The 27,855-nt window shown below is 29.6% G+C and overlaps 1 protein-coding gene across 2 annotated transcripts in view; it reads left to right on the top strand.

Annotated features, from left to right (window-relative positions):
* Nucleotides 1–15,385: 15,385 nt before the first annotated feature.
* The window catches only part of LOC132713697 (carboxyl-terminal PDZ ligand of neuronal nitric oxide synthase protein-like), a gene marked incomplete at its 3' end in the record, with an annotated part of 64,166 nt that continues 51,696 nt past the window's right edge, over nucleotides 15,386–27,855 (top strand). Inside the window, 2 exon segments of one of the 2 annotated variants that reach the window (XM_060696369.1) lie at nucleotides 15,386–15,518; nucleotides 22,852–23,324. In XM_060696369.1, the coding sequence (XP_060552352.1) occupies nucleotides 23,264–23,324 (61 nt within the window). 2 annotated transcript variants of the gene reach the window in all.

Here is a 27,855-nt window from a genome sequence, read left to right as displayed (position 1 = left end):
CAAGTTATAAATTCATCTCGACACGAAATTCTGAGAATGTAATGCAGGTAAAGAATGAATAAACGTAAAATGAATAAAAAATACAATTTCAAACTTTCTACTCAATGATATTATTGAAAGATACTTTTTCTTTAAACAGAGAAATTGGTTCATTCAGATGTGAACAATAGATTCTTTAATAAATCAAATTACAGAGCAAAGCAAAAATATCTTGTCCATAATATCTACTCAGCATATTAATATACTCGTAATTGACTTGATGCTACAATTCATAAACATATCATTGCTTAACTTTATTACTAAATTTAGAATTATAATAAATTACATTTGTCTCGTCATGCTATACGTGAACTGGGATGCCTAATACCGTGTTTTATGTTCTTCTATGTCCGTTTAATATTTAATTCACTGTAAAAAAAAAAATTCACTGCAGTGGAATATATTTTCCGTATTTTCACTGGTGCCTTGCCAGACTACTTTCTTCTAAATTCAGTAGATATCCAGCATTTAAGGAAAGTCTTTCAAATTGTTGCGGTCAAAAAAGTGAAAAATGTAAATTATAAACAGAAAAGGCAAGTTTTTCTATAAATACGAGATTTATTTTCATACTGTGGTATGAAAATTATCATATTTCACGCGTGGTTACCGGCACTCATGAAATATTTATTTTCATATCATTCAATGAAATTCAGCATTTAAAGAAAAAAAACTTGAATATCCTCTATATACATTGCAAAGTATAAAAAGTTATTGTTCATGAAGCATTTTTGATAAATATAAGATTCTAGTCACCTTGTTTACGAACAAATGAAGTAAGAAAAGAATGGTATTATTGTCAATACTTTTTCTGTAATTAAATAGCAAGATACGACGATGTTTTTATACTAATGTTGTTTTGAAAAAGTTATCATTAGTCTCTGAAAGATGAAGACGTTGCCATTTTATCATTTAGCCGAAGACACAACAGTATCGAATATCATGTTATGCAAATAATTGGCATATTAGTGTTTGCATGTTTGGCAAAATTAACATGATTTGATTTTGTTTTTTTTTTGTTTTGTTTTTTTTTTGTTTCTTTCATCTGTTTTCCATATATTTTAAAGCATGGTATACACAGCTTACAAAATGTATTGTAAGCTTTAGATGAACCAATTGTGTAAATTTCATATTGAGACGTTACAAATTTACTTGCTGAGTACCTATATGGGTGTTTATTTCAGCCTATGATCTTATAACGAGTCGTCATATGAAATGATCTATTGTCCCCTGCCCAATTCGAACCCACATCGACAATGATTTTGTCGGCTAACTAATATACTACGCATAACAAAACACTATTACATTGCCAGTCTTAATCGTCAAGCAATTGTTATTGTTATTGCAGAATAACATTTCATTCGGAATATACCTGTCATAAATGATTATAATACTACTAAATGACAATTTTTATTAATCCAAAATTAAATGTTTACATATAGTAATAGCAATTTCTATATATATGCATATATTCTCTTCAAAAAGTCTTTAAATTAATGTCCCTATTTTGATTATTATTCTAAAGACACTTGAACTTAAGATCAACAATGCTTTTACTTTGACATTTGATAAAAACAACAACATGATTTTTTCTCCGGAAACCTATTTATTATACACACACTAATAAGCGTAATATTCCGTAGACTTCTTTTGATCTTGGTTAACAAGTGCAAATATAATACTCTAAAGAATTGCATCTTTTACGACGAAGATAGAAAGACGGGACTTGATACAAAATCTATATCACGACAATTGACATGCACTGCTTTAATTGCCTCCAGCTGAACAAAGAACAGTAAATATTGCTATTATTCAACGTCATGACAATTTTTGAGCTGAAATGAGGATTTTGTGTGCAGTATCAAATTGTTTGGGAGATCGATCGAAGAATGAAAGTTGTATAATACTGATTGAAATTTATTTCATGTTTCTTTTATTTCAAAATTCTTTCTAACTTGTATGTGCTGATAATTTACGCGTTTAGTGTACGGCGTTACATATGACTGAATATTTTAAATTTAACATTTTCATCAATATGACATTGGTGTATTTTTGACAGGTGAATAATATCGACTTTATTGTATGTTAAAACAAATGGCATTATATAGGAAAACTTTAAAATATTAGACATTTTGGACATGATTACAAGTTTATATTGAAGTGTGATATCTACATGTGTTTAGTGTGAACATGTACGCAAAGGTGCTCTCTGATATTGCTCTATTTCCTTTTAATCCATTGGACATATTGAACATGAATAGGTGATGAACAGAAATAATGTCAATATTCTTAAAAGCATGAACACATATATGCCTGTTTTTGTAAAGGTAAAACATTCCTGGCTTCCACGTTTTATATTGTTCTAGTGAATCATAAACAATTAATTTGTATACCAGTATTAAAATGTTGCCTTTGAAATGTCCTTGTTAGTTTTATCCATTAAATCCATCGCCAATAAACAGCGTAAGTTTAATTTAAAGCATTTTTATATATGATACGAATTATGTAAAGTTTCTGTTGAAATAGGTATGGCCCCGATAACTAAAAATAATGTTTGCCCAAATTAGTTATCTATGTATACATGTATAATTAAACTTCTATAATTTAATTTACTGGTGTATATATGTATTACATGTAGATATGGAGAAAATATGTACAAGTTGTAGATAAATATTATATAGATCCCCATTAAATATTTATATAACAGTTTATAATTAGAAATAGAGGATAGAAAATATCAATTTAAATTTAGCAACCAAAATAACTATTATATAACTTGTAGTACATAATGTCGAAATTTACTGCAAAATGAAACAATACGAGAAATTTATTGTAAAATATGCTTTCGTGATTCTATTATGTCATTTATGTAAGAATTGTATTTTAAATTTTATTATAATTATCATAATTATTATTATAGACAGGAAATTCATCATAAATCTATAATTATAGAGCGCTCAAATTAATTATTTTCCATTTAAACTATTAAATTGTGATAAAATTAACAAATAATCTATTTTGTATGGTATAAAATTATACTCAAACTAAAGAACTTTAAGTTTTGGTAGAAATGGTTTTTCAATTAATCATATTATAAAGAATTTCTTTGAACAGAATGCAATGACAACAACCAGGACAATATATTTGTATGTTTCTTTTGTAGGTCCGTAAATTATCTCTCAAAAAAGCATATAAAAGATAATATATCTACGAGTTATTGTAAGTTATATGAGTGATATAAAATCTACTGTTTGGTTACCTGAATTTTATTAGCAGAATATACAGTGTAAATAATAAATAAAACAAATTTTATTCACAAATCACAGCAATTGTAGTTCGTGTGTCTCTAGAATTGAATGATCAGATAATTTTTGTGTCGTCGAGAATTGTAAGTTATTTATCATTCTCATATGGCTATGTCTCTAAATTGCTATCAACATCGTTACAATGTTGCTTTCTTTTTTAAAGACATAAACTTTTACAGTAAATTTCAAACGCCCCGAACATCGATTAAAACATTACATTTCATGTTTACCATACATTGGAAGAACTTTTACAGTGGCTTTTAAATCACTTTATTTTATACAATGTATCGACAAGCCCATCACGTGATGGAGAATGACGAAAAAAAAACACACATCTTGGCCACATTAATTACTGATAAGCTCAAGTATCATATAACATTTTAGATCTAATTCAGGTTGAAATAATCCATTAATAATTTTCAATGTGTTTATAAATATTGTAAATGCAGTTTAAACTACCGTTATGTCTTTAGATATAAAGTGTTCATAGCCAAAAAAAACTCTGTTAAAACATTCGAAAAGTTAAATTAAAAGAAAGGACTCGTGATACAGGCTTTATCTTTTTACTCTATTTCTACTAATGTGCATGAGTCATTTGCTTGTTAAGTGAAAAAGGGCAATTGTAGGAAAATCATGGCTATAGTGTCATGCATGTAGGAAAAAGACTGAATGTTTCTCAATTTTGTAAGAATCCTGTTGAAGTATTTTTGTTCTACAAAACGATCTGTCAACATTCAATGTAATATCACATTAACAAAGTTGATCTTGCATCTTATGTAAAAAATATGACAATATAGGCAACACATATAGTAGCATGTGCAAATTAAGTTTAATTATAACTTCTATTTTTGGTTATTTTTATAAATTAGTATTGACAAATTATTTAAAAGCCATTGTTATATTTTAAAATTGAAATGCCCAGGTTGTTAAAGACCTACACGGTATGTGTACAGGTATATAAACTTGATGTGTGGTACCTTAGAAAATAATGATTATGGTAAGACAGAACAGAGCCTGCTTTATCTGAAACGACATAAAAATCTGATTCGAAGTACTAATAAAAAAATAAATTTGAAACTTTCTGACAAGGGAAGCTGCCATTACTTTTTAAGTTTTCACTTTTGTTTATCAACATAGCTTCCAGATATTGCTAGTCATACATTTGAGAAAAAAATCTGATGAGGTAATTTGCTCATAGAAATAAGTTTGTGAAAAATGAAATTGGTCTTCGTTTAAACATTACAGTAGGGGTCGATAGTAAACTTTTAAATACCAAGGCCAACAATTTGTTGACTAATTAATCCATGTTTCAATTTCATAAGTGTAAGTAAAACAGTTATTTCAACAAAAGTATGATATATCCATGTATTATTTAAACAAGTAGTTCAAGGACTGATGAAAAGAAAGAACAATACTTTTACATAATACTTTTGAAAACCAAATGTATAAGTATTTCAGATTAGCTCTAGGGTTAAAGCGAAGAAAATTTTATGTTCATAAAAGTGATGTGACTCAAACAGCAGCATCTGCTTGAGGGGATAGAGTGCATACCGAGATTCAAGTTGAATGCAGCACAGGCTTACGGCACATTTACCATGCCAATAATGGTCAAATTATCATAAAATAATTACCCCTTGATCATCAAGAATAAAATTACTATCCATGAACCGTTTACTATATAAAATATATTTTATATAGTAAACGGGTGCTGGATTCTTGATGACCAAGGGGTCAGTTAATTTCAGTTTTACCAAACATGAATGTAAATGCTGCCTGATATTTGGCATAGAAAGACCGAAAAACGAATGCATATGGTGAAAGGAAAAAAAATATTTGATGCAAATTTAATCAAACTTTCGGTTATTTAAATCATGCGAATAATTGGCAATTTGGTGTTTGCATGCTTTCCTCAATTATTCTGGTAACAGAACGGAAGCATGTGCTTATGGGAATTAGCAATAACATTCTTATATTCACTGAACTATTTTGCAGAAGACATTTAATGTGAGCATAGATGTAAGTAATTCCACTTGGAGACATGTATGCAATCACAAACACGAAATGTTTTTAAATTTAAATGCAAATTTATATTTATTAGGAATGGTCAATTTGTACTGATTAAATGGTATTAAGTAATGATGCTTCAAACGTATCAGTATGAAAAGAAATAATATTTTATAAAAAAAAATAAAAATCAAATTAACAATTTCCTTTTGACCGTCTTGCTGAAACTGAGTATATAGCTTTCTTTTCATTTTTGAATTGCACCTTAAACTATTATCTTTGTTTTTCAAACATGTTTTAATAATGACATTTTTGTTAGATTAGCCGACCCTTTATTGCAAAACAATATAATAAGATTATAATGTTGGTTTAAAAGTCCTGCAAATCGATGTGTCATGATCTGTACTAGTATTTACGCCACGTCGCCTTCCTACAATTATTCTCGCTTTATAAAGCAGTTTAAATCTCATGGGACTTATTTTAAATGACTTTATTTGTTTGCAAAAGTAGAATAATGAATATGTCTTTTGGGCAGAATGTGGTTTGTGGTGTTGTCATGGCATCAGACACCAAATGACAATTAAAACATTACATGTATATAAACAGTCGTTTTTTATAATTAATTAAGTGAAAGGGAATGTACATCACGACACGTTTGATATTTGAAGAATATTCAATGTTTCGATCATATCAAATTGACAACTCTTTTATAATTCAAAAGCCAAATTGTAAGTCGTGTGTCAGAAAATGCGGTGCCTTGTTTAATCAACTACACAATCAGTGCATTGAATTGTGTAATAAATTTATTCAGGGTGATAGAAAATTTATTAAATATTTAAGACACTTTATTGCCTTCGTTAAGCAGTTCATATGTCTTTAAGAATGCACTCTTGTTTGTCCGTATAATCTTCATATTTATCTAGGCATTTGAATTTGAATCTGGTCTGTATTTCTAACCTAATATACAGTTTTCACATTTTTGTCACTTTCTGTGATAAAATTCATTATCCCTTATTTGTTTGCTTATTATTCTAATAATAAATTCATAAAATTATCTCGACACGGAATTCTGAGAATGTTATGGAGATAAAGACAAAATGAACATTGAATTAATACATTTAAAAATTACTAAGAAAGAGTAGTTACAATGATATATCAGAAAAAATACTTAAGATGTAAAACAGAAAATAGATCATTCGATAAATTAAATAACAGAATAAAGCCAAATTTTCTTGCACGTAACATCAACTCATTATATAGATGTATTGACTTGATGCTACAATTCGTCAACATATTCTGCATCAATTTATTACCAAATATTGTATGATAATAAATAATATTGTCCTCCTTATGATATTCATGAACTAGAATGCCTATTACCGTGATTATGTTATTCTATGTCCGTTTAATATTTAATAAATATATGTGTCATTGAAAAGTAAAAAGGTATTTTTGTGAAGCATCTGTTGATAAATATAAGGTTCTGGTCACCTTCTTTAAGAACAAATAAAGTAAGAAAAGAGCGATATTGTCAATGCTTTTTTTGTAATTATGTAGCAAGATACGAAGATGGTTTAGACTTAGTTTTGAAAATGTTATAATTATCATAACTCTCTGAAAGTAAAAGACGTTGCCATTTGAACGTTTAGTTGAAGACATAACAGTATGGAATTCTATGTTATGCAAATAATTTGCATATTAGTGTTTGCATGGTTGCATATTGGGCGAAATTAACATGACGTGGGTTTTTTTCGTTATCTGTTTTCCATATATTTTAAAACATTATAAACGCAACTAACTTGAATGTACTGTTAGCTTTAGATAAACCAACTTTTGTAAATTTCAAATTGAGACGTTACAAATGTACTTGTTAGGACAATCACATGATACATATATGGGTGTTTATTTTAGTTTCTGAGCTCATGAAATTATTTATTGTCCACAGCCCAATTCAAAAAAGTCGGCTTACTAATCTCCTACGCACTGAAAACACCCATCCTTTGCCAATATCAATACACGTAGTTTAAGTTCATTTATAATTATTCTAAACGATGCACGGAATATAACGTATAGCACAAAAAGGATCATAACCGAAGATGGGCTGAATGCAACTATACAATTAGTGTAAAAATTTGCTGTACATAGTAGTTATATAGTAGTTATATACTGAAAGGAACCCAATGATTGTCGTGAATTATATTCTATGCTTTAGATTATCTTATATAGAGCAGCACTTTATAAATGAATAGTGTCATCATGTGTCTCGTATCCTTACTGAATAGAATTTCCGAATTGAAACTTATAATTGGCAGTTTAAAGTAAAACCTACAACATAAATTAATTACAATCGTGCAGTTTTCTTATACAAATGTCTTAAATTATACACCCAAAGGACACAGGTGACAACTAATATTGAATTATTGTAAATGCTACTCGAAAACTACGATACAGATTCTTAGTTTGATTGTATATATTTACTGAAAGGTTTCATGACCATTATGCTATTTTAAAATATTGAATAAAAATATCCTTTTAGGAAAAATGGCGATAAAACCACCACGGTTGAAAACTACAGTCCAAGTATTATTGAGTTTGCTTATGAGATATGATATAAACTGCAGTTTCTCTCATGCCCAGTAGTACCAGTTTACAATTACGGCGTATTTATGACATGAAAAGAAATTATATAATTAAGGTTATAAAGTGATAACTTGGCACACATTCAATCGCTTAGAAACAATGTTTATCTTTATGATTTTATATAACGTTCAATATAGATTTTGACTGAAGTTTCCAAACTGTTTTCCTTCCTCAACCTTATTTTGTTTCTCCTTTCCCGTCGGTTAGAAGGCATAGGTATCGGCAGATGATTGAAGATCCAATGCAACGTGTAAGACGGCAAGTTCACATCATCTCTAAAGCTCGGGATAATGTCTAAGGTTGCACGACTTACAACTAGTTTGTATATGAGGTGTGTGAGCCCCTAGCAGAGAGTGACGGTTAGAATGACAGGTATTTTGCTGGCAAAATGACCCCTTTATGGCTCCTTTCTTTCTATAATGTCTCATGTTACAGTACAGTTTGGTTCACATTGGCTGCCGTACAGTGACTTTCTACGTAGTTTAAAACTTTGGCCTTTCTCCGTGTAAATTGCATAGGGGTAAAGTATCACCACTTGGTACTTCAAAGTTCCCCCTTTATTAGCTAACTTACTGTTTATACTTATTTTTCATATTTAAGATACTATGAAACAGTTTATAATCGAAAATACAGGATAGCAAATATCAATTAAGATTTAACAATCAAATATATTACTTGTAGTACATAATATTGAAATTTACTGCATAATGAAACATACATGACAAGAAATCGCTTTATTATAAAGGATGCGTTCGTGATGCAATTATGACATTTATCTAAGAATTGCAGTTTAATAGTTATCATAATTCGAAAATCTAAAATGAATTAAAGAGAATTCCAATTAATTATTTTCCATTTAAACTATTAAACTGTAATGCAAATGAACATATAATTTATTTGCATGGTATTAAATTATGTTTACTCTAAATACCCTATTCGCCTTTATGTTTTAGTAGAAATGGTTATGCAATTTATCATATTATTAAGCATACATTTCTTTGAAAATAGTACTACTAGAACATTATGTTTGTATTTCTATATTTTACGTCTGTATATTATTTCTCGACATAAAAACATATAAAAGATAATATATCTACGACTTATTGTCAGTTATATGACTGTCAAAAATCTGCTGTTTGGTTAACTGAATGTAAATGTCAGAATAAGAATAAAAAAAAGCAAAATTTATTCACAAATTAAAGCATTTGTATTTCTTGTGTTTCTAGTATTGGATTATATAGAATAGTTTCTGTCGTTGAGAATTGTTAGTCAGTTGGTTATGACAATTGAGTTTCAATTCAAAAAATCATCACCGAGCTTTTTCTTTCTTTTTTGTCAGAAAAGAAATGTTACTGTAAATTTCATACGTCCCTAATATTGATTAAACATTATATTTAATGTTTCATGAATACATGAACAGAATTTCAAAAGTAATCTAGAGGAACCACTTTTTTGCATAACGACAATAGCGATTTAATAAACCTGCTCTTTTATTTGAACGCAACATTAACACAAATTAGAATGTACATGTATTTGAAAACCAAACTAAGCTAACGTGTTTTATTTGATTGGGTTGTCAGACCAAACAAATACTGGTAGCGAAATTTCAGACCCTTATATGCTTTTTTGTTTTGCACAATCCGAAAATAGTCCGAACTCCTCGAAGCGGTAACTTCCCTTTATAAGTACACTAACGCCGAATAACTGAGGGGAGATTACTGAGTAAAGATTGTCAAATGACAGGCGCATTAATTTTCAAGCCTTCTGGAGGAAGAAAAAATAGTTCCCGATTGGTCATATTGTGTAATTCTATACAGATATACATGCTTAAATTAAGCGCCATGAGTGTTCAACAACAGGTTACCGTGAACAAAATATCTCGAAAATAATAAGGGTTACACATCTGGAAACAATATGATTTAGCAAACCCTAATTAAGAATAATATGGTTTTCTTCAGGCTGTCATTTAATAACTTCCCCGTGGTCGAGGGGTTACACGCTCGTTAAGGAAGTGAGAGGTCTGGAGTTCGGAACCCAGTTAAGGCAACTCATGGCTTTTTTTTCTTTTTTTTAGTTTAATTGTTTAAGCCAAATAACATTGAATTGAATATCAGTGTTGCAATTAGCTGTATAGCCAATTTACTACAGTTATATCACTGGAAACAGCATTGGTGGCACTATACGAAAACAAATTGGATTATAATCTCACAACCTTCACCTTTCTGACATTCTGAGACCCAAACAAATGCAGCGCCATCTGTGCTTTGACTAGATAAACGTTATGACTTCTAAACAATTGTTGTGGCGATATTGAGTGGTAAAGACGTCGGATAAGCAATCCTAGTATCTCAAGCTGAGACGGTTTAAACAACGTTATTGGGATGTCCTTGTTACCTTGAGCAAGAAACTTTACACTTACTTGCTCAATACTGGCTTGTTTTTAGTAACGAATTCTGAGTATAAGGCCAGAATAACTTTAATTTTTCTTCGTGTATTAAAACTTTTTATATAAAACATTCGCTCATCAGCTCTGGTTATCACCTTCATTAATTTATTCTGCCAAATATAACCAGTTAAACCTCCGCAGATGATATTTCAATGTTAAATCATTCGTTTAAATTTCAACTAAGTATCAGCATAAAACAATGATTCGAAGGATAATGCCACATTTACAAGAACACTCAAGTCAAGTCAATGACTACGCTTTCTGCTTTTTTTTTTTTGTCTGTGATATATCAATGAAAATAACATTTTAAAACTATGTATTTATTTCTAATGTCAATTGTCATTGGTCAATTATGACGTTTACATTATCTATATACACGGAAGATTAATTTTTCTTAAGTTTATTTCTATTTCAACCATATAAACATTTATGCACAATTACGACTTTTGACGGGTTTAACAATCCTGTATAAACATTCGTTTGCTATATAAGCTTGCTTAAAGTTATGAATTGTTTACACTGGATCATATAACCTATCAAATATCTCTGTTACTAATATCATAACGATCTATTAGCATGCAATGTTGTTGAAACAACTGTGTTGAAGATGTAGTTGCACTATCCTTAATTGTTCAAGAAGCATTTTTAATAAATATAAGATTCTGGTCACCTTGTTTTAGAACAAATGAAATAAGAAAAGAACGGTATTATTGTCAATACTTTTTCTGTAATTAAATAGCAAAATACGACGATGTTTTTAGACTGATGTTGTTTTGAAAAAGTTATCATTACTCTCTGAAAGATGAAGACGTTGTCATTTTATCATTTAGCTAAAGACATAACAGTATCGAATATCATGTTATGCAAATAATTGGCATATTAGTGTTTGCATGTTGGGCAAAATTAACATGATTTGTTTTTGTTGTTGTTTTTTTTTTTGTTTCTTTCATCTGCTTTCCATACATTGTAAAGCATGATATACACAGCTTACAAAATATATTGTAAGCTTTAAATGAACCAATTGTGTAAATTTCAAATTGAGACGTTACAAATTTACTTGCTGACGAGTCGTCATATGAAATGATCTATTGTCCCCTGCCCAATTCGAACCCACATCGACAATGATTATGTCGGCTAACTAATAAACTACGCATAACAAAACACTATTACATTGCCAGTCTTAATCGTCAAGCAATTGTTATTGTTACTGCACGGAATATACCTGTCATAAATGATTATAATACTACTAAATGACAATTTTTATTAATCCAAAATTAAATGTTTACATATAGTAATAGCAATTTATATATATATGCATATATTCTCTTCAAAAAGTCTTTAAATTAATGTCCCTATTTTGATTATTATTCTAAAGACACTTGAACTTAAGATCAACAATGCTTTTACTTTGACATTTGATAAAAACAACAACATGATTTTTTCTCCGGAAACCTATTTATTATACACACACTAATAAGCGTAATATTCCGTAGACTTCTTTTGATCTTGGTTAACAAGTGCAAATATAATACTCTAAAGAATTGCATCTAGTACGATGAAGATAGAAAGACGGGACTTGATACAAAATCTATATCACGACAATTGACATGCACTGCTTTAATTGCCTCCAGCAGAACAAAGAACAGTAAATATTGCTATTATTCAACGTCGTGGCAGTTTTTGAGATGTAATGAGGACTTTTAGTGCAGCATCAACATTGTTTGGGAGATCGATTGAAGAATGAAAGTTATATAATACTGATTGATATTTATTTCATGTTTGTTTTATTTCAATTTTCTTTCTAACTTGTATGACTGTGCTGATAAATTACGCGTTTAGTGTACGGCGTTACATATGACTGAATATTTTAAATTTTACCTTTTCATCAATATGACATTGGTGTATTTTTTACAGGTGAATAATATCGACTTTATTGTATGTTAAAACAAATGGCATTATATAGGAAAACTTTAAAATATTAGACATTTTGGACATGATTACAAGTTTATATTGAAGTGTGATATCTACATGTGTTTAGTGTGAACATGTACGCAAAGGTGCTCTCTGATATTGCTCTATTTCCTTTTAATCCATTGGACATATTGAACATGAATAGGTGATGAACAGAAATAATATCAATATTCTTAAAACTTACGGTATTGTCCACCTAATGCACTACCTCCGCATTGAAAAGTATTTAAATAGGCTAGAATTAATGTCAACTGCATTTAAAATGAGGGGCATTGGTTCAAACCCCTTTTTCTTTCTTTTGTTTTTCTTTTTATGTTTATAAGTATGTCTCAAATCCCTTGTTGACTACAAAATGCAAAATTTAATGACAAATGTGGTAATTGAAATTTTCAAAGTATAATAAAATCAAAACTTCACGGTAAAACTATTTTATATTTGACAAGATTAACCAATATACTTTTAAGAAAATTTAAGCAAACTTTGAAAATAGCCCCACACTTTAGTAAATTTTAGGGATATTTGGAATAAGGTTCTCTAAAAAGGTAAATGGTCACGTATTTAAAATGGATGGGTTGGGGTAACATTTTTGTACATATTTCACAATATTTTCAGTAGAAACTATTATTTTGCTTGCATAGTTTGTTAGCTGAATGCTATTTTTTCTTAACAAAGATCAACAGGAAAACATTTTTCATAATGATGATATGAAAGATAATTTAGAGTTTCCTCATTCCAGAACAACAGTACTTCGAATATCAGAAACATTCCCATAACTGGTAAACCGTACGGTAAACTTTTAAATTGTGCATACATGTACATGCATATAACTGGCCTACAGTTCCTAATAATGTCCATGGGGGGGGGGGGTCATACCTAAAGTAGATAGAACGATTGTGAATCAGATTTAATATCCGTAATATAAAATTACATAAATGTTTCAGACATAAAGGGTTAATGCCGGAAACCATTATCAATTGTCAACAGGAATAACGCAGACAAGTAAAAGAAACAATTATCTTTTGCTTTAGAATATCAATACATGTTCATTTATAATCATTCTAAACGATGCACATAATAAAGCATATAGAAAAGTGAAACATAACCTATGGTGGACTGGATTCAACTATGCAATTAGTGTAAAAGATTACTGTTGCTTTTAGACTTGCACTCAAATATAAAATTATAAATTGTCTTTCAATTCATTGGAATATTTTGGCCTGTAATAGATAAACTGCTTTTATAATTCAAGGTATTGAAATAATCAGTTATCTATACATGTAGTTGAAACAAAGCTATTGTAGAAATACAAGACGAATTGATACAGGGGCATAAAAACAATATACTACTAGTATGTTTTTGACATATTATAACCGGAGTACATACATGTTCATGTGAATGGATATTAAAAAGATCGTATCATACTCAAGATTTTCAAGATTTTAAATCAAAAGGCATTTAACATTTAACAATGTCCGTAGCCATAAACAAAATGACGGTTACAAATAATATATGAGAAAAGTATGTAACTGAATACAAATAATTTTTACATTAACAAGGTTATATTGTTAAGAACACATATACATTGTATTTCAATATATGTTTGTAAATAATAGTATGCTTTATATACCAATATCATTATTTGAAAACAATCAATCATTCGTTTTATCACGTAATGCATTTGCAAAGTAGATATATTTTGATAACCTATTAACAGTTTTATGCTTAGAATATTTTTCATTAAAGATATAAATTTATTTAAGGTAGGCCGAGAACAATAATATTTTGGTTAATGTTCTTTTCTTAATTCCCTATAAAATGGACAAACTTGTAAAAAGTGATATTCTGTTTCAATTTCATTTATATTATATTTTAAACAAATTCTCTGATCTCTGGCAATACTGTGTAAGGTACAACACATTGAAATCACAAGTCATGTAGACATTCTTCCTATATATATATAGGCTTGTATACATAGTGTTTAATTCGACAATAAAGGACTACCTAACATTTCTATAGAAGACCAATGACAATAGGGCTTATAACATTTTGTTTATATGTCTCCTAAAAACGATAAGCAGCAACATATACAGTTTGTTTTATAAAATTCGCTATTAACACCGTATTTAACAAAACAGGTAGTAAAGTTCATTTTGCTCATCCGTAAAAAAATGTGATGAATATGATCTTGTGTGGAAGAAAATGACTTTTGATAAAGCGATAACAGAAATCATTTATTTTAAATGAATTTTGTTGAATGTGTTTTCCTTTGAAGAAAATAATATTATCCGTTTATGTCGATACGAAGTTTCAATGTTCTTTGATCTGTACATTGTTATATTCTTTGAGCAGAATAAACTATGGACAGAACGCATTTCGAAAGCTAATATCATGTTAAAAAATCGTAGATATTTTGAATCGAATTAGTTTCAGGGACTAATTAATTAAGTTAAGAGTGACATTTCAAAGATCACTAGCACACACCTTACCATGATTCAGAATCATCAAATAACTGTATTCACATTTAATGCAATTAAAGTGTCATGGTTTTTTTATCCTTTGATACTTTAAGCAGCGATGCTTTCTGATCCAAACGTTACATGCCAGATGATACAGAAAATGTGAATGTCCATCTAGTGTGATATTTTTTTAATTCATCTTAATTCACTTAACTTTTTTCCCCATAAATATTACCATACTGCAAACGTATCGGCTCAGTCTTCGAAACAATCAAATATATCATTTTAAAAATTCAATTCTAAAATGTATACTTCTTATTCAACGCTTTTTTAATGAATTATATAACACTTTAAGTGAAAGTATTACAGTGAGTTTTAAAGAAAGTAGCACGCGTTATTATTGAGAGATTTGTTTACAGAGTAGCATCTTACTCGGTCTATTACTATTGGAAAGACAGTTTGTGAGTACAGCGTTTAATGACTACTGCCTTATACAGAGATCCGATATACCAATTTTGGCGTTATGCTCCCCTTTGGATTTCTTATTTAATATTTGGATTACGCCAACGTGTGTGGATTTTATATATAATACATGGATATTTATAGAAGCTGGAATATACGTTTTTACTTTGGACTGGATGATTATATCATATAACCGGGGTAAAAGGATTAATTTATAAGTTGTTTCACATTTACTATTTCATCTGTCATATTCGGAATATCTGAAATAAGGATGTGTTTTGACATGAAATGGATAATATTGATAATATATTTTGGGATATAACATCAATATAGTAAATGCTTTACATAACAGAAATAAGAAGATCGTTCAGTATCAAGTATCGCTATTATTTCTTAAAAGCTTTCTATTTTACAGTTTCTGAATAGATGTTTACTGGTCTAATAGCTTAAGCCTTTTTGTATTTTGAACATAAGTAGAGTTATAGTGATTATATTAGACAAACTGTCACTTTGCCATCATTTTAACATTATAAAACAAACACAAGTTTGCATTTTCTTAAGAACAAATATCGTGCTCATGTCACATGACTTATTAAAATTCATTGCTTGATTATTTATACTAGTACAGTATAGCATTGGCAAATTAAGTACATAACCATTTATTGGCAACAAAAATAATTCTAGGTTGAAAACCAAGTTTGAATGTAGTATAAAAATACATAAAAGTTTAACCTTTGCCAAACGAAGGATGGATTTTTGTTAATTACTTTTCTTACCCCAACCTTTTTGTCAATTATTGTTTTGTCCAGTATGGTCATTTTTATTCCTCCAAATCTGTTTATTTTTGGTATCTTGTTTCGGTTTCCAAACAAAAATCATTTGCAAAATAAATGAACTACTTTTGCTTCCTTTGGTCTGTTGGCAATTGTTATAATTATAGTGAAATACTATTTCGTATGGAAGTCATAATATTACTTTGTTTACTACTTTTACGACATATTACTGCACATTCAGCGCTACTTTCTTCAGTTTTTAAACATCTAACATGCTCTTAATCCATAATCAAAAAAATTATTAAACACATGATTGTTTGACATTTCTAGATAATTAAAATATATTGATTTTTGAAGCCTAATGAGCCTTTAATTTATAGAGTATAGTATAAATGTATTTATTACTTTGTTTAATTTCGTGTTTTGCTTGACGGTATTTCATCAACATGAGTGTATACTAAAATATTATGTTATACATTTAATAATATCGTGGACACATGTAAGAACATGTTTGTTGTCATAGTCATATTGATAGAATTTGATTTTGGTGTGAGATAGCAGAATTATGAAACACGTAAACAATAAAGTCATTTCTGAGAAAGTGCTCTTAATTAATTGCGTTCGCATTAGAAATGGATGGTCAAGTATAACGCTGTTTTTTAATTCCAAGTAGAGTTGTTTCTAATTCAATATAAATGTAAATATGAGTTTTTGTTACAATAATAACTTTATAAATTCTACAGTCAAGAAAAACTTTACTTGTAGACACTTCTGCCAATAGTGCATCAACTGAATGAGATATGATATCAACCGTTAACAAATTATCTTTAAGTATAAGTCAATCTAAATCTATTAACGATTATTTTAGAATTACACAAATATACAATAAGAGTTTGAATATAGTAATCAACTCCAGTTTCAATTCAAAATGTAATTATTTTATTTAAAATATATACAACTTTTCGACTCAAAAGTCTTCATCAGGTATACTTTGACTTTGTTTACAGGAAATACAAATATACAATGTACATTTATCTTAAGCAAATAATTGCTACATAAATATTGAAGTCCAAGTAAAAGAGCACAGTAATTCTCAAAAAATTCGTATGTTTATGTAAATATGACAATCATCTGTTAATAAATAACAAATAACATTGTGCTAATGAATTTAAGTCAAATGAGATGCTTATGAATTTAAAATGATTAGTTACAAAGCCAGCAAAATGGGAACAATGTGGTATTTAGACTTCCAATGAAATAAAAACTAAATCACTGTCACATTACTAATTGCCTAAACAAAAAAGAAACAAAAGATAGATAAGGTATCTGGCAATTAATTAATTGCTATCTTCGCGACATTTTTGAAACTATAACACGATACATAAATATAATTGATTATTTCCCCTTTACAAAATATGAATTTTCAATATTTTTAGAGTAAAGGGACCTTGAAAATGATTGTTAATAAGCAAATTTTAAGTATGCAGGATATTCTTCTACAAATACAGGATATATTTTCACCGAGTGGTATGAAAATAAATATTTCACGAGTGGCAGTAACCACGAGTGAAATATGATAATCTTCATACCACAAGATGAAAATAAAACCTGTATTTATAATATCATAGAATAAACTTGAATTATCTGTTTATTATTATAAACTTTTCTTCTTTTCAACCTTGAAATCTGAATAGGAAAAATATTCTCTTAATTGTTTCTATTGGCTGAACTTAGAAGAAAGTAATCCGACAAGACTTTCAAACTTTCAAACTTTTATTTCCATCTTAGGTTTACATCAAGTAAACAACATAAGCATCGTTTTATAATAATTACAGTGAATAATGGCGACACCAGAAATAAAAATACTCATTTTATTTCATCAATATTTCTCAGTATTTCATTTATAAGAATATTATAAACACTCCTATTTTATAAACGATGGCAAAATTAGCGTTGCGTGTACAGTGAAATTAGCATTACTTTTTATCTTTCATCTTTTTTTATCTGTTTGTTTTGTTCTTGTTTATTTGTTTCTTTAATTTGTTGTTTGCATTATGTTATAAAACATTATGAGTTTCGAGCGTGCTATAGGGAAAACAGTTTCCAGGAGCTACCTTTTAATAAATTATTATTCTTCAAATTATGAAATATTATGACATCATTTAAGTGATGAAAATTTAGTGATAACATCATAATTTACGCTCAGTGTGTTTGTAAATTAGGGTTATTGCATGGGGAGATAATTCCGATGATATTATTTATGATATTCTCCATTTATCAGCTGGATTGATTTTACATATTTTATCTAAACAGTTTGCTCGTCTTTTTCCCTCTGAATTTACTATGCTTATCTTTGAGTAAAATATTTCTATCATTTAAATTTATTGAAATCTATAAAACTATTACAAAATATGTCTTATTTAAATTACAGATCGTTCAAACTATGTATGGGAACCTGCGTTTCTTATTACGGGTAAAGTAAAGCTGGTCTTTTCTGTAAAAAACTGCCCGTTTTGAATTTTATTTGTTTGGGTTGTCAGACCAAACAAATAATGGTAGCGAAATTTCAGACCCTGGTATGCTTATTTGCCAAAAAACGAAAGTAGTCCAATCTCCTCGAAGCGGTTACTTCCCTTTATAAGTACAATAATGACGAAAATTAAGGGGAGATCAATGCGTAAAGATTGTCAAATGACAGGCGCATTAATTTTCAAGCCTTCAATTGGAAAGAAAAAGTATTTTCCGATTGGTCGAAGATTTCTAATACTATGTAATTTTTTACAGATATACATGCTTATATTAAGTTCCGTGATTATTTACATCAATGTTAAACAACAGGTTTACCGTGAACAAAATATCTCGAAATTAATATTAGCCTTATAGCCAAATTACTACAGTTACAACACTGGAAACAAAATTGGTGGCACTATACAAAAACAAATTGGTTGATAATCTCACAATCTTCACCTTTCTGACATTATGAGACCCAAACAAATTCAGCGACATCAATCACATTATGCGTATGTCAACTTATAGTGTTATAGGGTTTAATGCATAACATTAAACAAAACATGTTTATTCTATATTTACAATAAGACCGTGTAGTAATTATCAATATTTATCAATTATGAATAAGAAGCACCAAAAAAAAAAAAAAGAAAAACAACATGCAAAACAGTTATAGTCAGCTAGGCTTTTTTTTCTTTTTATAAAACAATATATTTACTTCTTTACTTAAAATATTGATTGCAAAAAAAGACTACTTGAGGCAAACACTCAAATCAGGTGAGCGATTTCTAAAATTAAATACAAAATTAATGTACAAATTGATAAATATTGATAATTACTACACGGTATTATTATTATAATTATTATTATAACGGTACTTATCCTTCAAAGCGACGTATTTACTAATCTTGAGAGACTCTTAATTAATTTTACATCGAACTAAAAAGGTAAGGGATATAAAAGTTGAGAATTGAACTGAACAAGGGGCCATTGAGAAATAGTATAGTCTGTTTTAAAGTTACTGAAATAATATTTAATAAGGGGTCACTGGATAATAGCGCGGTCCGTTTTGAAGTTACTGAATAAATATTAAACAAGAGGCCGTTGGGAAAAATCGCAGTTCGTTATGAAGATACTGAAACGATATCTAGGCCACTGTGAAATAGTGTTGTCCGTTTTGAAGGTACTGAAATAATATTTAGGCCACTGGGAAACAGCGCAGTCCGTTACGACGGTACCGAAAAAATATTGAACAAGAAGCCACTGAAAAATTGTGTAGTCCGTTTTAAAGGTACTGAAATAATTTTGAACAAGGGACAGCTGGGAAAAAGCGCAGCCCGTTTTGAAAGTACTGAAATATTATTGAACAATGGGCCACTAGGAAATAGCGCAGCCCTATTTGAAGGTACTGAAATAATTTTGAACAATGGTCCATAAGTAATTGCGCAGTCCGATTTGAAGGTACTGAAATAATAATTAACAAAGGGCCACTGGGAAATAGCGCAGTCCGTTTTGAAGGTACTGAAATGATATAAAACAAGGGCCCACTGGGAAAAAGTGTAGTAAGTTTTGAAGGTACTGACATAATATTGAACAAGGGGCCGCTTGGAAACAGCGCAGTCCGTTTTGAAGGTACTGAAATAATATTGAACAAAGGGCCACTGGGAAATAGTGTAGTCCATTTTGACACTACTGAAATATTATCGAACAATCTATAGATACTTTTGCCATTATTAATTCACGCATTTGATAATATTAAAATATCGTATAAGCTAGAATTATTATCGACACAACGTTTGATAAAAAAATTTCCTCCTGTCCTTAACGTTTATATTTAGAGAGAATTTCCTGGATATTAACTTGTCACAAAATAACGAGATAATCAAGTCAATCCAAACAAATTAGAGATAAAAAGTTTTTTTAAAAAAAAACGCATTTTCTAATTAGTTAAAGATTAAAAAGCGAGGATCAATATTATAAAGAAAATATTTCGAGCAGATACTGTAGTTATTCTGATTGAATATGACTATCTATCCTTACATAGCCGAATTTACCTATTATCTAATCCATCTTTTTTCGATTGCTTTTTGGCAATTTGTGCAGTTAAAGTGATTTAGTATTTTGTATGTAAGTTAAACTACTTCTTTGTTTATATTTTGCTACTCTATGATAAATAATTTCACATTTAACGTTACTTTCTTCATGTAACAAAGATCTAACATGCTCTCAAACGAATATTTAAACGTATTCAAACTCATTTCTGCCCTTTCTTAAGAAATTAAAAAATATTTGTTTCTAATATGCCTTTTTAAGTTATTTTCGGGTGATACATATACTTACCGAAACATGTGTATGATAGATAGTAAGGTTGCAGGTTTTACCTTTAAGATGTTTACATACATGTATACATGTATATTCCCTGCGGAAAACTTATCAGCCTTTCTAAACACATATCTGATTAAATTCTTTAGCTCAGCTTCAGTGTTCGATCTAAAGCCTCATCCTCAACAACAACATGTTTTATTTCGATTATTTAATCAAATAAAATATCTTGGTGCATACATTAAATTAGATATACACTTTCTTTTTTATGATCGCTTGTCAAAACAAATCAGTAATAATGCACTAATTATTAAGCAACATTCAAGTAAATTTCTTATTCATTAAAGACAAATAGACAAGGGCACAAACCAGAACAGACTTTTCAATATTTTCATCACATCAAATTTACCCATCACAAACTTGAATTTCATTGTATATACAAAACTGGGATAGATATTAAATACAACTTGAAACTACATCTCTTATTTCCGAACATAAGTGTATATAGCTGTCATTTTCTATGAATTCTGCTTTAATATATAAGCCGTGCCATGACAAAACCAACATAGTGCATTTGCGACCAGCATGGATCCGGACCAGCCTGCGCATCCGCGCAGTCTGATCAGGATCCATGCTGTTCGCTATAAATTTCTCTACTTGTACGAAGGTGTGTAAGCAAACAGATGGATTCTGACCAGACTGCGCGAATGAGCAGGCTGGTCTTGATCCATGCTGGTCGCAAATGCACTATGTTGGTTTTATCATGGCACGGCTCATATAGATTTTAGTGTAAAATATTGTTGGTTTTCTTTTATTTATAGCTTTAAGAGTTTTTTTTAATCTCTACGTAGATCTACTGCGTAACAGCATCATCTCAAGAAGAAGTTCGCGGAGTTTGCATGTAATGCACTTAGTTTAATTAAATAATTCCTAATTAAAAATACATAATATTGTTTACTGATCATCATGGAAATCTAGATATTAATCATACATCATTTAGCAATTAGAATCATTTTAGTGATTTTGTATTTCATTTTTCATTTTAAGGCGGACTTGTACAATATAAAAAATTTTAGAATTAAATACAAAACAAATATGGAATCACATAACGTGATATTGTTTTCCCGCGCTATTGCACGTTTATTTCCTTAATAATATTGCCCTCATGCAAATACAGGCCACGCCATTATTAGCTGCAACAATAATTCATAATAATTTGTTTACTTTACTAATTAAATAGCTATAACAATTATAATCTTTGAAATTAAAGTAAAGGTTATTTAACAGTAATTGCATGGTGAATCGATTAGGAAAATATAATATTATTTTATATAAAACCGTGTTATATAAAACCGATTGCCATCGCATCTCACTTTCCAGTTTTTTCGATGTGATTGGTCATATTTACCTTTGTCTCTTTGATAGAGCTATTCCAGCCTGCACTTTCGTGACGTCTGCCCAGGCTTTATATACTGTTTGCTGACCTGACTAACTTCAAATCTTTTTAAGGGAAGCGGTGGCCTAGTAGTTATGGTGTCTGTTTCTCAACCCAGAGATCATGGGTTCGAGCCCTACTCGGGTCAAGGCCATGTTTCTTCTTCTTGCCAGAACTTGTTTCGCAATCTTGCTTAAATGAATATGTTTAAACCAACCAACTTCAAATCTTATCTTTAGATAATCCAAAACTTGATAATGGACAGTTCTTTAAAATGAAATTTCGACCAATCTGCATAATAAGTTTAGAAGATTTGGGGTGAGATACGATGTATCTTTAAGTTAATCAAAACAACTACATTCATTTATAACTTCCTCTTGAGTAAATTAAGAGATATCATGTTACATTATATAAAAAATATAGAACTTAATGTTTTCTTCGTCACAAACGGAAACACTAATAAAATATCTTAATTACTCTATTATAAATATAGGTCATTGAAGCACAATCACAGAGGAATGTTAACAACAATTTATATATTTGGAACACAAAAGACAAGATGGATCAGAATGGAGGATAGTAATGTTAACATCTCAAATACCGTTGAATGGACCACTATGTACTTCTAACATGATAATCTCAGCATTCTGAATTCTCAGGGCATTCGTGTAGATGAGTTTACGGTATAGAGGACTAATGTAAATATTTGATGGACTTAATTGGATCTGTCATTATTCTGATGTATTTTGGCATTTAGACGCCTTAGTGAACAGAACAGAACGTGCAGACAGTACTGTTTAAACTCAAATAAAGACAGTGTAGATCTCATTTTGATGAACAAATGTCAACATTGAATAAAGAAATCTGGACCAAGAAATAATGGCAACAACGAAATCAGCTTGGACATGACGAAAATGCCATTTAAGAAGATTCTGATCAGACTGTTTGATCAACGGTATCGAAAAGGTAGGTTCATTCTTATGTTATTTGTTACTTCCCTTTAACATCTTACGCCATTTGTAAAGTAACTAACTACAATGATACGTCCACATAAAAAATGTTTTACTGACATTGTCACGTAAGTTGAAATAAACGAGGTAGCCACAGATTGTGAAAATTAAATTTCTGCATCCTTTGATATAGGATCTATACTGGTATAGATCTACCAACTTCGGAAGAAAGAATTCGAGCTAAACCTACAGCCAAGTCGTCCGTTGCCGTCCCAAAACTTAAAAAGGCTTAAACATTCGCAAAATGTTATTTTTTGCTATTTTTTTACATTTCAATGGATCGTCTTCATTCTTGGACACAACAACCCTTTAGTCAAGACCTTCAAGACGTCAAAACTGAGCGTGACTAAAACTTGTCTTAGAATATCAAATGTTTGAATTTTGCTTGACATGCATGTTGATTTATTCAGATTTGAATGACCTTGATTAATAATGTCAAATAAATAATTGGAGTTACGTCATGAACAAGAAAATGTACTAGTAGTTAATATCTTCCTTTGATGACTTAAGAAATTATAAGAAAAGGCTGAATGTGGCCCTTGCAATGTGGTGTATTTTGTTTTATCACCTACATGTGTATAATATCCATCATTCAAATCAGGCTCACTTGAACTGATACATTTTTGTTGATAATGAATTAATGATTCAAATTAAATAGACTAAATAACATGTACGTAGCCAAGTGGGTTAAATATCACACTTTATAATCTTCTATTTCTGTTCTGTTTCTGTTTTGTATAGTGGGTTATGTCTTTTTGGTAGCATTGATAAATTAATGTCCTTGATTGAGGTTGGAAATAGATACATATATTTTCTAAATTTGATTAGATTATTGTATGATATTCCATGGTTTTGATATTATAAAGTCATAATGCAGGATTGTTATATAACCTCAAAGGCCATGTGCTTAACTATTTTATTACAAAACATCTGAACTGATAAAGCATGTGATACTTATAATATAATTTGTGAGAAATTATATCTATTTCCATTCTAATTATGCTCCTAGCAAACAACGTTGAACTACTTTCAATGAAAAAGTGTATTGTTTGTTTGATTTCCCATTATTTAATGTAAAGAGTAATTTTGGGGACTTGGACATGTAATGTAAGTCCTGCTAGGTAATCTCATCATTGTGGATTGTGGAAGTTGAAAGAGAATCTAATATCACTGGTATAACATGAAAATTAAACTTGAGCAAAATGTAAAATAATATAAGAAAATTAAAAAGATTTAAGATTCGGGTAATACATGTAGTTTACATGTTATGTGCAATTAATAACTGATTTTGCAGTATTTATCACCATATTTTACTGCGTTACTTATGATGGCAGTCAGGTCTTTTTTCGCTTATTGACCTATTTTTGGTATTAAATACATGGATTCCAAGTGCTATTTGCAATGTGTAAATTATTTTCTTTGTTCATTTCACAATAGTTTACTTTTAAATACATACAAATTTTATAATAATATTAATAATATAATCTGGAGACTGATACTTTAGCAATAAACATTAAAATCTTTTTATCTTGCTGCTTCATTAATGTATATACATACTTGAGGGCATAGATCATGGTTAAAGTGTAAAAAAAATTGGAACCAAATTAGAATGATAGGTATATTTATAAGGATAAATAAAAATATGATAATTTATAGTACATAATTATAAAATATAAGTATGAAAGCTCATCTTAAAGATTCATGCGGTTTCACTCGTCAAATAAAAGTCTAAGTTTTTTTCTTAAAAAACAGTATATTTATGGGTTTAAAATCACTTAGTTTGAGCAGGTGCACATCCCCTGTACTAACTCATGAAATATTGAAAAGTTATCAAAGAAAATACTACCTGGACCGTTATTTGTATTGGTTTTCTGACTCTCTATTGCTTAATTTAAGTCTTGTGGTATCTGCAGAGTTGTTGTTGCTGAACATGTTTCAGAGAAATACATTATTAGCTCGACTATTCGATAAGAATAAGTAGAGCTATTGCAGTCACCCAAGCGTTGGCGTCGGCGTAACCACTTATGTTAAAGTTTTTGTAATAGTTCAAATATTTTCAAAGTCCATTGACATATGGCTTTGAAACTTTGCACACTTGTTAACCATCATGACCCCAACCTGTAGACAGGAGGAGGTAACTCTATCAAGCATTTTGACAGAATTATGCCCCTTTTTCGACTTAGAATTTACGTTAAAGTTTTTGTAATAGTTCAAATATTTTCAAAGTCCATTGACATATGGCTTTGAAACTTTGCACACTTGTTCACCATCATGACCCCAACCTGTAGACAGGAGGAGGTAACTCTATCAAGCATTTCGACAGAATTATGCCCTTTTTTCGACTTAGAATTTACGTTAAAGTTTTTGTAATAGTTCAAATATTTTCAAAGTCCATTGACATATGGCTTTGAAACTTTGCACACTTGTTCACCATCATGACCCCAACCTGTAGACAGGAGGAGGTAACTCTATCAAGCATTTTGACAGAATTATGCCCCTTTTTCGACTTAGAATTTACGTTAAAGTTTTTGTAATAGTTCAAATATTTTCAAAGTCCATTGACATATGGCTTTGAAACTTTGCACACTTGTTCACCATCATGACCCCAACCTGTTTACAGGAGGAGGTAACTCTATCAAGCATTTTGACAGAATTAAGCCCCTTTTTTGACTTAGAATTTACGTTAAAGTTTTTGTAATAGTTCAAATATTTTCAAAGTCCATTGACATATGGCTTTGAAACTTTGCACACTTGTTCACCATCATGACCCCAACCTGTAAACAGGAGGAAGTAACTGTATAAAGCATTTTTTTTACTATCAAGCACTAAGAATAGTTGAGCGTTGCTGTCCTACCGACAGATAATTATAAAGATTATATGCAACATTAAAACCAAAAGCATGAAATTTTCCATGGAAACAAATTAGTTGACTTTATTTTAATCAGTTGTTTATGGTGAAACTATTTCATAACAATCTGCATATTACCTTTTCCTTCAACTGGAGAAATATTCTTTGCCGCCACTACTGTCTATTACCAGGACAGCTTGCCCATCCATGCAGTCTGATCAGGCTGGACAATGCCATTGGCTGAGTAACTCAGTTATTTAAAGGAACTTTACTGAGATTCAAAGGTTTATAAAAACATAAAATTTGAATTTCTTACATAGATATTCACTGGGAAACTTAAGACAGAAAGATATGCAAAAGATAATTTAGTAATATACTCTGAAGTTTTTATGCTATTGTTCTTTCGATTTAAGTGAAAAAGCGTCTCTTTTCAATTTTTTCAATAACAGTAATTATTCTGCATGAATGGAGTGAGGGAATGTTAAAAAAAAATGCATATCTAAACCTTCATCAATTTATTTCCAGTCCTGTCATGTCAGAAAAACCTCAATGGTGTCCCTTTAAAGCTTTCATCATGATTTATCATTATTATTATTATTATTACATTTGTATTCAATGTACCAATAATTTATATATTCAGTGGTTCCAAGCAAGAATTATTTATTATTGATATAAAACATAAGCAGCAAATTCAATTTTGTGTGTGCTGTTTTTATTGTCATGAAAAAAACACATCTCTTAGAATCCGTGCCGCAGCCTGCAGTTAAATTAAATTTTTGAAAATGAATATCAGAATGCCTGTATGAAAGTAATATAGTTGTTATTTTTCCTTTTGAGCTAATGATAGGTGGCTAAGAGTTTAAAATCTACATAAAATAGCAGTATAATAATTATGTTCCAGAACATCTTCTTCTGTTTATAAATGCACATTATTTGTGTATTTTATGAGAAAATTTCCATGACACAAATTTTTCGAAAAACAAATCTTTCAAAAAAAGACTGTAACAATAAAAATTTATGGATATTGAAATAAATATATATCTAATGAAATATATATTTTTTGTAAAAATATATATATATATATATTTGTCAGAGAGAAAACACTTGCTGGCTCCATGTATTTGTCATAAATCATTAGCATGGGATATCTATAAAAAAAACACATTTGACAGAATGTGAAAATAAAAGATGGGCTATTATTGTGATGAGCTAATGAGTCTATACTGCAATTGTAGGATCATTTATCATGTAAATTCATGTTTAAACTACACAAAATGCTACTAACTTCACCATATACCAGATAAATTGATTGTTAGACAACACATATTATAATAATTATTCTATTTTTTAAGACAATTTGATGTGTTGATTATATAGATAGACAAAAGTAATGTAATGAGCTTATTTACATTAACATGATTATTATGTAATGAATGCACAATATAATTATACATACAGATGTAAACTTTGATGGGGGATTATCCCTGCAACCCCCTTTATATGTATTACAGGTTGAATAAAATTTAATAGGGTTTTACCAGTTTGGGCCTAATAAGAAAGTAAAATAAAATGATAACAAAATAATATATTAAAAAAATGAACTAAATAATATGAAAGAAGTATTATTAATAATACTTAT

The sequence above is a fragment of the Ruditapes philippinarum genome, unplaced genomic scaffold (genome assembly GCF_026571515.1).
Source record: "Ruditapes philippinarum isolate M1 unplaced genomic scaffold, ASM2657151v2 ctg650_1_1_1_1, whole genome shotgun sequence".
Taxonomy (NCBI): Eukaryota; Metazoa; Mollusca; class Bivalvia; order Venerida; family Veneridae; genus Ruditapes; species Ruditapes philippinarum.
The sequence above is the reverse complement of the archived record's forward strand: the minus strand, read 5'-3'. Positions and strand labels throughout refer to the sequence as shown.